This window comes from Prinia subflava, chromosome 16, assembly GCF_021018805.1.
Source record: "Prinia subflava isolate CZ2003 ecotype Zambia chromosome 16, Cam_Psub_1.2, whole genome shotgun sequence".
Lineage (NCBI taxonomy): Eukaryota > Metazoa > Chordata > Aves > Passeriformes > Cisticolidae > Prinia > Prinia subflava.
In genome coordinates this window covers 2,496,910-2,509,733 of record NC_086262.1, presented here as the reverse complement: position 1 = coordinate 2,509,733, position 12,824 = coordinate 2,496,910, and the positions used below count along the sequence as shown (strand labels likewise).

Below are 12,824 nucleotides of genomic sequence, written 5' to 3'. Positions count from 1 at the left end.
AATGCGGTGGACCGGCCCGGGCGGGGCGCCGAGAAAGCCGAGCGGCGTGCCGCTCCTCCCAGGGAGACCCTAAGGCGGGCGTCGGGGGAACGGCGGAGAACCGGTCAGGGCCAGGGAAGGTCCCGGAGGCGACAGCGGCGGCGATGCGGTGTGGGCCAGTGCTGCGGGTGCTGGTGCTGCAGGCGGCCTGGGCGCTGGCGGGCGGGCAGGTGCGGTACTCGGTGGCGGAGGAAGCCAAGGCCGGCACGGTGGTGGGCCGTCTTTCGCAGGACCTGGGGCTGGAGGCGGGCGAGGCGGAGGCGCGGCGGCTGCGGCTGGTGGCGCAGGGCCGGCGGGCGAGCGTGGAGCTGAGCGGGGCGAGCGGCGCGCTGCTGGTGAGCTCGCGGCTCGACCGGGAGGAGCTGTGCGGCAAGAGCGCGCCGTGCGCGCTGCGCCTGGAGGTGCTGCTGGAGCGGCCGCTGCGCGTCTTCCATGTGGAGCTGGAGGTCACCGACATCAACGACAATGCCCCCATCTTCCGTGTGGACGAAGAAGCCCTCAGCATCGCGGAACTGTCTGTGCCGGGGTCTCGTTTCCCGCTGGAGGGCGCGTCGGATGCGGATATCGGAGCGAACGCGCAGCTCTCCTATACACTCAGCCCTAGCGAATATTTCAGTCTTGATCATCAGGGGGATAATGACCAGAGTGCGTCTTTGGGTCTTATTTTAACTAAAGCTTTGGACCGCGAGACGATTCCCGTTCACCGGCTGGTGCTGACGGCGAGTGACGGGGGCCGGCCGTCTCTGACAGGCACGATGGAACTCGTGATCTCGGTGCTGGATGCGAACGACAATCCACCCAAGTTCAACCAGTCCGTGTATAAAGTTAAAGCCTTAGAAGGTTCGGAGATCGGGACTCTGTTAGTCACGCTTAATGCCACGGATCCGGACGAAGGGATCAACAGCGATATTACATATTTATTTAGTAGACGTATTAGCACAAAAGTTAAAGAAATGTTCACTATCGACGAAAGCAAAGGCGAAATCAGACTTAAAGGCAATTTAGACTTTGAAGAAATGACTAGTTACGAGATCCCTGTAGAAGCAAAGGACAAAGGCTACCCGCCATTGTCGGGTCACTGCAAGGTGGTGCTGGAGGTGCTGGACGTGAACGACAACGCGCCCGAGGTGCGGGTGACGTCGCTGTCGGTGCCGGTGGCGGAGGACGCGGCGGTGGGGACGGTGGTGGCGGTGCTGAGCGTGTCGGACCGGGACTCGGGGGCGAACGGGCGCGTGCGGTGCTGGGTGTGGCCGGCGTCGCCGTTCGGTGTGGAGGCGACGTTCTCGGGCTCGTACTCGCTGGTGCTGCGCGAGGCGCTGGACCGGGAGCGGGTGTCGGAGTACGAGGTGGAGGTGCGTGCGGAGGACGGCGGGGCGCCGGCGCTGCGCGCCAGCCGCGGGCTGCGGGTGCCCGTGTCGGACGTGAACGACAACGCGCCGGCGTTCGCGCAGGCCGTGTACACGGTGCTGGCGCGGGAGAACAACGCGGCGGGCGCCGAGCTGGCGCGGCTGTGGGCGCGGGACCCGGACGAGGCGGGCAACGGGCGCGTCAGCTACTCGCTGTGGGAGGGCGGCGCGGGCGCGCTGTCGTCGCCGTCGTCGTGGTCGGGGGCGGCGGGCGGCGGGTGGCGGCCGGCGTCGAGCTACGTGTCGGTGGACGCGGAGAGCGGGCGCGTGTGGGCGCTGCAGCCCTTGGACTACGAGGAGCTGCAGGTGCTGCAGTTCGAGGTGCGCGCGGTGGACGCGGGCGAGCCGCCGCTGAGCGGCAACGCCACGGTGCAGCTGTTCGTGCTGGACGAGAACGACAACGCGCCGGCGCTGCTGCCGCCGCCCGCGGGCTCGGCGGCCGAGGCGGGCGGCGCGGCGGCCGAGGCGGCGGCGGCGGGCTGGGGCTCGGGCACGCTGTGGGCGTGGGCGGCGTGGGGGGCGCCGGCGGGCCAGGTGGTGGCCAAGATCCGCGCCGTGGACGCCGACTCGGGCTACAACGCGTGGCTGCGCTACGAGCTGCGGGAGGCGCGGCCCAAGGGCCCGTTCCGCGTGGGGCTCTACAGCGGCGAGGTGAGCACGGCGCGGCCGCTGGACGAGGCGGACGGCGCTCGCCACACGCTGCTCATCGTGGTGCGCGACCACGGCGAGCCGGCGCGCTCGGCCACGGCCACGCTCAGCGTGTCGCTGCTGGAGGCGGCCGAGGCGGCGCTGGCCGCGGCCGCGGGATCGTCGTCGTCGTCGTCGTCGTCGTGGCGGGCGGCGCCGGGCGCCGAGACGGGGCCCAGCGGAGCGAGTGCGGCCACCAACGTGTGGCTGGTGGTGGCCATCTGCGCCGTGTCGAGCCTGTTCCTGCTGGCCGTGGTGCTGTACGCGGCGGCGCGCTGGGCGCCGCGGGCGGCCGTGCTGTCGGCGCCCGGGCCCACCACGCTGGTGTGCGCCAGCGAAGTGGGCAGCTGGTCGTACTCGCAGCGCCACAGCCGCAGCCTGTGCGTGGCGGACGGCGCGGCCAAGAGCGACCTCATGGTTTTCAGCCCCAACTTCCCTCCGCCGCCGCCTGGTCCTGCTGCAGAAAACGGTTCTGCTGGGATGGGGCCGTCTGCTTCGCCTCTTACTTCGAGTGTGGTAAGAGTCTTCGCAAACTTACATAGTTGTTGCTCTCTCGTTGGTTGTACGATTTGCTTAATGCATGGATCTTCGATGTATTACAACAGTTCTTCTGTGATTAGAGCTTTAGAACGATGTCCTAGGTTTGTCCTGGGTTGCATTTAAACGTGGTGATCTGCCTTCGATGTGTGTGTTCACATTTTGAAATTTCATTTTCTCAGTATGTGACTGCCCCTCAAAATTTCCATGTTTTCTTTTCTTCTTTAGTTTTTATAGTATTCTTTTCTACAGGACGTTTTTTTAATCATGGGATTGTTTTGGGTCTTTTTTTGTTGGTGGGGTTTTTTTTGGTTTTGTGTGGGTTTCTTTTTCTTTTTTCTTTTTTCTTTTTTCTTTTTTCTTTTTTCTTTTTTCTTTTTTCTTTTTTCTTTTTTTTCTTTTTTCTTTTTTCTTTTTTTCTTTTTTCTTTTTTCTTTTTTCATTTTTTTCTTTTTTCTGTTTTCTTTTTTTTAATTTTTTCTTTTTTATTTTTCTTTTTTCTTTTTTTAATTTTTTTCTTTTTCTTTTTTCTTTTTTTAATTTTTCTTTTTCTTTTTTCTTTTTTCTTTTTTCTTTTTTTTTTTTTTCTTTTTTCTTTTTTCTTTTTTCTTTTTTCTTTTTTCTCTTTTTCTTTTTTCTTCTCTGCCCACATGGTATCAAATTGCAGTACTAGGTCCTAGGGGATATTTAATTTTTCTGTTTTAATAGCCTTTTCACCTCAACGTTGTTCAGTAGTTTGATATCTCCCTCATGGTGAGTGTAATTGTGTCTTTGAACGAGGTGCCTTTCAGCTTTCTTGGTGACTCTTGTGTTTATGTGCGCTAAGGCTCGCTCGTGAGTTTTTGATTAGAAGCTTTTTGATTATTGCTATTTGCCACTCTTGAGAAGGGAAAATACATGTAGTGATAATTTTGGGGCAAAAAGAGCGGATGAAATGTTGGTGGAGGTTGTGAATATTGTTCTTTCCCTGGAAGTCCGTCGAAAATATGTGCGTGTGTGAGGGGTGAAGTAAAATCCTGGCTGCTTTGTGGGAGAACGGTTTGAGGGAGGGGTTGCTCACTGGCCATTCCCCACGATCTGATCTTACTCTTTGTAGTGATGTCTCTTTTACCCCATCCGTACAGAAATATGCTGTGGAAAGAAAAATCCAAATTTCGTAGGAGTGGAAAGAGGCGGGGAAAGTGGTAAAGGGAAAATTACAAAGGAAATTTTCTCTGTGTGGTGTCCGGGGATGGTAGGTTGAAAACTCTTGGCTCTCTCAGCAGTAGAGCAGAAAAACAAGGGAACAGTTTCGATGCGATTTACCTCAGCGATTTCCCGACGCAGAGAGCGATTGTTTAATTACCAGGTTGTTTTCAACACCATCATTTTTCAGCTCATCTTGTCTGTGCACTGATGGCACGGAATTGACTGTGTTCTCGTCTCGGCCAGCTTCAAAGCACTCTTTGAGATACGACCTTAGGGTCACGTTTAGCATTTCTTCTTCAGTGTCAGAAAATTTTTAAATTTTTAAGCAATTTTTAAAGGGAAAAGTGAAGATCTCTTCCATCTAATTTAATTTTCTCTGTAATTTAAAAGTGAAACATGCCGGGTTAATAAAAACAAACAGTAGGTACATAATTTCGTGTTATGCATTCAGTTCGTTTGGTCAACCCCCTTATTCTTCAGACACAGTGATATCTGAAAACGCGGTATTTTTATTTTGACAAAGTACACTTGGTTGGGTTTTGAGCTAATAGAGGTCTCTAAATACCTCTAGGAAGGACAAGGACTGAAGAACGTAAATGACGCATCAATGTTTCCGAAATTACGAGAATGGGCTGATAGGTGTACAGAAAACAGCAACGAATTTTGAAAACTTCATGTCCTTTCTGAAAAGTGTTTGAAAAGTAGGACTGCGTTATCTCTTGTCGATCCGTGGATAAGCATTTGAATGTGTCCCACGATTTCCTCTTTTCTTCTCTTAGATCACTTAGTACGGGCTTTAAGTTAAATTCTTTGTGTATTTGCTGAGGATTGTTTATTTATTCTGCTTTGATCGTGAACGGGAGTCGCGTGCTGAAGGGCAGTGGGTCATCACCACTTAACTCCGCGTGAACTACCCTCAAGGTTTACCCCAGCTCTGTAGAACTGCCACTTCTTTCCTTTATTCACATGGATGTGATGAAACCACGATTTTCTAAAAGAAAAGCATCTATTTTAAGCTTATAAACAGATTTAACTACCTCTGTAGAAGATGCAGGAACAGCATTTGCACATAGGTGTGGGAAGGGACTCGTTTCTTTAGGTTATGGTTGAGGGCAGTGTGGGGTCTCAGTGCCGATCGTTTGGGGCAGGGGAGGGTTTGCCTTCTGCTGGGTTTCCTTTTGTTTCTCTGACTGCAGTTATGACTTAAAGACTTTATCGGTGTTTGTTATAAACGTACACTGTCAAGACAATATTTCAATATTTCTGTTAGAAACACAAAGCAGTCTTAACTTTAGAAACAGCTCGTGGATGCTTTTGCTTCGTGGAATAGTCTGGGCAGGGCTCGTTAACAGAAGGCTCCAGAATATCGGTCAGTGCCTTGAATAATCGATGCCAATTTCGCGCTGTCAGTCGCTGCAAGCCCAGGCTCTTAACGCCGCGCGTTGTTCTGGAGAGCGATGCTGATTAACTCGGTGTTACCGGCACGGCTCAATCCCCGCAGCGGAGGCGGGGCCGCAGCCGGGAGCGCTGCCGAGCGCTTCTGCGGCGGCTCCGGGAGCGGGAGAAGCGGGCGGGGAGCGGCTCCAGCGCCCGCTCCGCCGTGGTGGCCGGAGGAGGTTTTGCAGCTTCTAAAGGAGAAATGCCCGGCACGGCTGCCTCGGAGCTGTCAGAGACTCCGGGTGCTCGGCTCGGAGCCGCTCCTGCCGCACAAGCGGGACTGAGCCCCGCTACCCACTGTGTCCTCCCCGGCAGCTTCGTCAGGTCCGGTGGTTTCTGACTGGGGGTCAACAGAGCCATCTGTGTCCTCGTGTTAAAGAGACGAGTTCTTGCCTGCGGTGCACTGTAGTGGGTGCTCGCTTCTGTGCCTTGACGCGGGTAATGAGGATTTTCGTGAGAATCTAGAAATCCTCTGCATACGAGATTGTTTTTCCGGGCTGCTGATAGCTAAGAGTCTTCTCTGCTCCCGCGTCCCCAGGGAGCAGCTGCGAGCTTTCTGAAGGGCATCTTCATACCACTGCTCGCTCTGCCAGCAGGCACAGCCTGCGTGGCAAAGAAGAGGGGCTCAGAGCAGATCAGCCAGGCGATGCTGCCAAAATTTCTGCCCGCCCCATCAGCCTGGAGGAGCGCGGGGCTGAGAGTGAGCCTGGGCTGGGGGGCTCCCGCAGCTGCCTGCCGCGCCTCCCGAGCAGGAGAAGCCCGGTGCTTCGGGTCTCCGGGGTACCACCGTCCTTCCTCTCGTGTGAAAGGTGATACCGGGGTCCTTGCACCCTCGTTGGCGGCTCCGCGCTGGCGATTTGGGCTCTGTCCGAGGTCCGGTGGTCCTTGGTTCGCAGGCAGATCCTATTTACTGCCGGGTTCCCATCACTGTGGGAGTTTTTCATGTGCTCCTTTCGGGCGGCGGTGAGGGCTGGAGCTGCCCTCCGGGGACAGCAGCCGCCGGGCAGAGCTCATCGGTTTCCTTGGGAGGAGAAACAGCAGAGCTGCTGCTCCGTCTGTTCTCCTTCACAGATTCCCCCGCTGTCTCCTGCTGAAGTTCCGTGCCCTAATTTAGCACCAATGAGCGCCTCTCAGTTCTGGTGATCTCCCCTGGGATTTTCCCAAGCCCTGGTACCGAGCAGGACGTGTCTTGCAAACCTCCATCGAAGCCACCAACTCTGATGCCTTGCCCGTGGAAATGGCGCTCTTGAACCATCGCTGACGTGATGATAATGTTCAAACACGAGCGTCCCTTGTGTGCTGCTCCACAGCCACGGCGCAAACCGGTTTTGCTCTTCGCCTTTAGTTTTTGCCTTTGCTGGTTTAACATTTTCTTCTGGCAGCCACCACTGCTCTGAGCACAAGGCGCGGGGCTGGATTAGCGACGTCTAATGGCAGGAGAAGGGGAGGATTGGCTGAAATCGTGAGGCAGGGAGGGAGGATGAGTGCGCTCCGAGGCGGTGCAAGGGCAAGCACCTGGCAGGTGGAGGAACGTGGAGGAAGAGCTCTCTGAACACGTCAGGGAGTGAGACATGACGAGGGGTCGTGTAGAAGTGAATGATACCTCAGAATGACCAGGAAGATGAATTTCTCCATGAGTTGGGTCAAACGGGCTCTAAGAATGAGTCCAGCAGAGAGAAGGGAACAGGGAATGGTTTGGATGTGGCAAATTGAAGGCAAACATAAGATGAAGGGGTTTAAACAGAGTTTAAATTATCTGCTGTGATACAAGGGAAGTGTCTGTGCTAAAGATGTTTAATACAACTTAGTTCTTTTATACAGCATAATAATGTAATTGGGGTCAGTGACTTGAAATGGAGAGGAGACCTTTGAGATTGGAGACCCTGAAAAGAAGGATTAGGTGGAAGGGTGGCCTCAAAGACTGAGCAGGGACACTGTATAAAGGCACACTTGAGACTGCCTTGAGCTGGATGTGGAAGGGGAAGCACAAACAGGCAGGGAGGAACATGCCTGGGACTCAGCCAAGCAGAACAGTGGCTTCACACAATGGGCAAGGCTGGATTCTGCCCCCTTGGCATGATTGTGTTATTCTCTTAATGGCAGCAGTGTCTGTGTTGTAACTGGCCCTCGATATTGAATATTACTGAGCACTGGACCCTGGCTGTGACCTGGAGCTGTGTGGTGTGGGGATCAGACACTCACGTGCTGGATTGGGAAGGCAGCGTGGTGGGATCTGGGTGCCCAGGTGGTGCTGGCAACATGCACATTCCAGTGAGCAAAACAGCCTGACACATCACTGTCCACAGTGGAAAATGGCAAGAGGACAAGCTATGCCAAAACACTAAAGTGGGGCGGTGATGTTTAAAAATAATGTCAAAAACAAGCGATGGCAAATTCACTTAGAGTCCTGTGAACAAGCACTGGGCAATGCTGCAAAATTAGAGATGTAGCAGAAAGATGAGAACTTATTTCATGGTTAATGAGTAGTAAATGAATGGAATAAAGACAAATATCATTGTAGGCTGCCAGATGCTTCTCAAAAGGTGAGTACCTCTGAGAGGCAAAAGTGCAATTACTTTGATTTTGGCCATTCATTAATCAGTTTCTGCTAGTACTGTTAATATTTCAGGCACCAGGATGAATAACTACAGTTTGTCATTCCAATATTATATTTGAGGAAAATCTGCCTTTGAGGGGGTTTGTCTGTTCAACAGGAGGATGTTGAGCCCAAAATTCTTGGGTTTCTTCATTGTAAACTGAGTCACAGATGTGCGTTTTACCTGTGTGTTTTACCTGTGTGTGCACCTGAGGGATCAACATGTGGCTTTTCAGCTCTTCCCAGACAGATGGATCTGTCCTTGCTGCAGGTTAATGTTAAGGAAATATATCAGTCTTTCCTGTGACTTTAATAGATGTTATTGCATTCAGGGTGTTCAGGGTGTTTAGAACGACTGTGCATCACTACAGAGCAGCAAACCCAGCAACTCCTCAGGTGCTGCAGATATCATTGTTGCAGAACTGGAATCTAGGGCAGATTGGGAGTGAGGGGAGTCTGGATGACAATTCTGTAGTGATTGAGTGGGAACTGGGTATTTCTGCACTTTCAAGAAAAGAAAAAAGGGCAAACAGCAAACCATGACTACTTGCATTGTATACTGTGTGCAGTGGGTTACTGAACAGGTTTATGTCCTCTCTGAATTGAGGTGGATGCACAGCAGCAGCTCTGTACCCTTCTCTCAGCCTTCTGCTGCCACTCCTGCTTCCCTCTGAGCTGTAAGAGATTCGGTAGCCTTAATGAACAGAAGTAAAATGCAACATTCAGGTACTGCCAGGATCTCCTGGAGTTAAAAAATCACATCTGCAGACAGCTATGCTGGAGCAGACCAAGATCTATTCCCGTGTGCCAGGATAAGAACCTCACTGTGAGGCTTTGCTGAGTTGTGAATACGCAAACAGATGTATTGATTTTTTTTTTTAATTTACTGTACAACTTTTGGCTATGCTCCAGATTTTCTCCCTTTTTGAAAGGAGATATATATGTATACTATATACATGTATACTATATATAATTGAAATGTTCTGTTTCACTTGCCTGGAAATTCTCAGCTGCAGAAAGAAACACAATGGACATGAGAAGGGTTAAGGTCTGTCCTTGGCACAGTTATAGCCTCTTGCTTTTGATCAATCAGGATCTCATCATAACAAGCTCTCACAGGAGGGAACTGGAAACAGAGGAGATGGAGGTGCTGCCAGGGTCCATCTGTATAAACTGCTGCTGAAAATCATTCCAGAAAGGTTTCCCAGAAGGATATTTTGAAGTGCTTTTCTTCCCTCATACCTGCTTTGGGGTGTAGTTGGTAACCGTTCCCTCTGTGTGGAAAGCTGAGGGAGCAGAGAGCTTTGATGTTTGGTTGTTTTTTTTCTTTTTTTTTCCATTCATGGTCTGCAGTCTCTGTGTGGTACCAGCTCGTCTTTCCCCAGATTTCCTGGGCATGTCTTAAATGCAAAACCTCTTTGGTGCCGGTATTTGTTTCTACAAGAGTAATTGAACTGCTGCAGCCTCCCATTTTCCCCTGCCACCCGAGCCACCCCCATCGTGCCTTGGCGGGCTGGGTGGGAGCTCACTGTGGCTGGGGTGATCTGATTGTCAGAGCAGAGACCCTTCTTTCCAATAATTCCTGTTAATTTCCCTTGTTCAGAAGGTGAAGCAGAGCAGGAAAGAACCTTTTTCTTTTTAATTTTCTCATATTCTCTTTTTCTCCCCGCTTTTTTTTTTTTTTTTTCCTTTTATTTTTTTTCCCCGGTAAAGTTTAACAGGGGTAGAGCCGACTGCCTCCTTTAATTGCGCTCTTAAAGCCCCTCTGGGAAATGTTGTGCTCAGCTGGAGCGTGCCTGGGCTGTGCTGACCCATGTTTAGCCGATGCCTGTCACTTCTCATCCACCTTTCCCTTCCACCGCCGTTCTCTGACAGCGCATCCTCTCGCTGCCTCTCCCGCAAGGAGCGGAGGGAGGAGGGGGCTCTGCTCTCCGTCTCTTTTTCGCGGAAACACATCCATGACGCGCAGGGGGCTGCGCGCAGCCCCCCGCTCCATCTCCGTCGGGGCGTTAAAAAAAAAAAAGAGGGGAAGAAAGAGGAAGGGGAGGAGAAGCGGCGGGACAGCGGCGGCGGGGGGAGCGCAGCCCCCTCCCCCGGCGGCGCAGGAGCCGCCGCGGCCTCTGGGTGGCGTCGCCGCCGCTGCCCGTCTAAGAACCGCACGGGGCCGGCGCCGGTCACAGCGAGCGGCGGCGGGCGCAGCGCTGCGGAGCTGCCGCCTCGCCCCGCACGGCAGCCGGCGGCACGGCCCGGGGGGGAGCGGAGCCGCCGCGGAGCCTCCCGCGCCCGCACCGGACTGTCGGCTTTGCCGCCGGTGCGCCCCGGTGCCCGCTGGCTTCGCGCCGGGAACTTGGGGTGCTCGCCGAAATTCTGGATTATGTTCCTGCTGAGCCGGTCTGCGGGGAGCTGAGCCAGGGGAGGAAGCATGCGGGGCTATTTAATGGTTTTCTGCCTTATTTGCTGCACCGCGGACGGGCAAATAGTGTATTCCATCGCCGAGGAAACAGAGCGTGGAGCGTCTGTTGGGAACATAGCAAAGGATTTAGGAATAGATGCAGCTACACTTTCAGCTCGGAAATTTCGCATGATCACCGGCTCAAGTAAGCAATATTTTAATATAAATGCCAGCACGGGGGCTTTGTCTGTTAACGAGCCCATAGACAGAGAACAGCTTTGTGAATTAAAGTCTGTCTGTCTTCTGAATTATGAACTGGTGTTAGAAAACCCTCTAGAGCTTTATAGGATGGAATTCAAAGTCTTGGACATAAATGACAACTCCCCCAGCTTTCCCTTAAGTGAATATCATATAAACATGCCTGAGTTCCTGTCACCTGGGGCACGGTTTACACTCCCCAGTGCCCAAGATCTTGATGAAGGTGCTAACAGTGTCCAGAATTATACTCTGAGCCCTGATGAACATTTTTATTTGGAAATGCAGATGCGCGGGGATGGGAGTAAATATCCTGAACTGGTGCTGAAGAAAGCCTTAGACAGGGAGCAGCAAGCCACTCACAGACTTGTGCTTACAGCCAAAGATGGTGGGAACCCTCCAAAGTCTGGTGATGTCCCGGTCATTGTGACTGTGCTGGATACCAATGACAATGCACCAGAATTTGAGCACTCGGTCTACAGGGCGAGTATCTTGGAAAACTCCCCCAGTGGCACTTTGGTAGCCCAAGTGCACGCCACGGACTTGGATGAAGGTCCAAACGGAGAGGTCAGGTATTCCTTTAGCAATACAACTTCTGCTGACTTGCAGCGAATGTTCTCCATTCACCCACACACTGGGGAGGTGACAGTCAATGGCGTTTTAGCTGTTCAGAGACCCCTTCTCGAGATGCTTATTGAGGCAAGGGATAACGGGGCATTTGGCATGTCCAGCACAGCTAAGCTGCTGGTGGAAATCACAGATGTGAACAATCATGGCCCAGAGATTACAATTACATCCCTTTCCAGTCCCATTCCTGAGGATGCTGTTCCTGGCACAGTGATTGCTCTGCTGAGTATTTTGGATAAGGACCCTGGGGAGAATGGGAAAGTAACCTGCCAGATCTCTGAAAACCTTCCCTTCCAGTTAAAGCCTTCCCTTCAAAACTACTACAGCCTTGTCACCAGTGAGCTTCTGGACCGAGAGCTGATCAGTGAGTACAACATCACCATTACCGCCACAGACTTGGGTTCTCCTCCTCTCACCACTCAGAAGAGTGTTTGGGTGCAGATTTCTGACGTCAATGACAATCCCCCCGTCTTTGGTGCTGAAGCATTTGATGTGTTTGTGGAGGAGAACAATCCACTTGGTGCTTTTCTCTACCAGGTCTCGGCATCGGACCCTGATATAGGGGAGAATGGACGAGTCTCTTACGTGCTCAGGAATTCCACAGTTGCAGGCAGTGCCCTGACCAGCTTTTTGTCTATGAACTTGGCCAATGGGAGCATCTATGCAAAACGTGCCTTTGATTTTGAGCAGCTTAGGAACTTCCACTTCCAGGTGGAAGCCAAGGACAATGGGTCACCAGCCTTGAGTGCTGCCATAACAGTGAATGTTTACATCTCAGACCAGAATGACAATGCCCCAGCCATCCTGTACCCCACCAGCCAGAACGGCTCAGTAGCTGTGGAAGTTGTGCCCCGCCTGGCTGATGAGGACTACCTGGTGACCAAAGTGGTGGCAGATGATGAGGACAACGCGCAGAATGCCTGGCTTTCCTACCACCTTGCCCACTCCTCCGACTCCACCCTGTTCCAGCTGTCGCCGCACACGGGCGAGCTGCGCACCACGCGCTCCCTGCGCTCCACCGACTTCCTCAAGCACAAGGTGGTGGTGGTGGTGCAGGACCACGGCGAGCCCCCGCTCTCCTCCACCGTGACAGTGGGCATCCTGCTGGCCGACACCCTGCCCCAGGCGCTGCCGGACTTCGATGACAGCGGGGAGCCAGCGCCGCTGCTCAACGCTACCAACATCTACTTGATCGTTTCCCTTGCCTGCGTCTCCTTCATCTTCGCAGCGCTCATCTTCTTCCTCGCCGTCGTCCGGCTGTGCCGGTGCCGGACTTGCTGCTGCGGCGGCTGCTGCTGCCCAGCTGATGACTATAAAAAGTATTGCTACAGTGTGCACATGCTGCCCAGCTCCCACCTCCCCCCGGATGTGCTGGAGGTCACTGGTGTGGGTAAACTCACTCACACCTACTTGTACAGGGCATCCGTAGGTCTTGGGCCTGGTAATGGCAGCATCCCAAATGGAGATGCCGGGAATGCTCCTAGTGGCTCAAGGCTACAGGTGCCAGGGCCCTGCATCCAAGTGCAGCAGGTCCAAAGCGACCGGCTGAGCGCTGTCCTCGTGGTAAGTGCTGCTTCCTTTCACTTCTTTCCTCCCAGGCACGTGGCCTTGCGTCTGCACTGGGCTGCTCAGTGCAGAACACACTGAGGGCATTTGCAGG

At 53.2% G+C, this 12,824-nt stretch overlaps 1 protein-coding gene across 3 annotated transcripts in view; it reads left to right on the top strand.

Moving 5' to 3' along the window:
- LOC134558971 (protocadherin alpha-C2-like) overlaps nt 1-12,824 on the top strand; it is an 85,583-nt gene continuing 72,759 nt past the window's right edge. For 2 of the 3 annotated variants that reach the window (XM_063413364.1, XM_063413363.1), the window contains exon 1: nt 1-2,648. In XM_063413364.1, the coding sequence (XP_063269434.1) occupies nt 144-2,648 (2,505 nt within the window). In that variant the 5' untranslated portion in view covers nt 1-143. Of the gene's footprint in view, nt 2,649-10,495; nt 12,728-12,824 lie in introns of those variants that run through there. The other variant, XM_063413365.1, reaches the window with a different exon arrangement.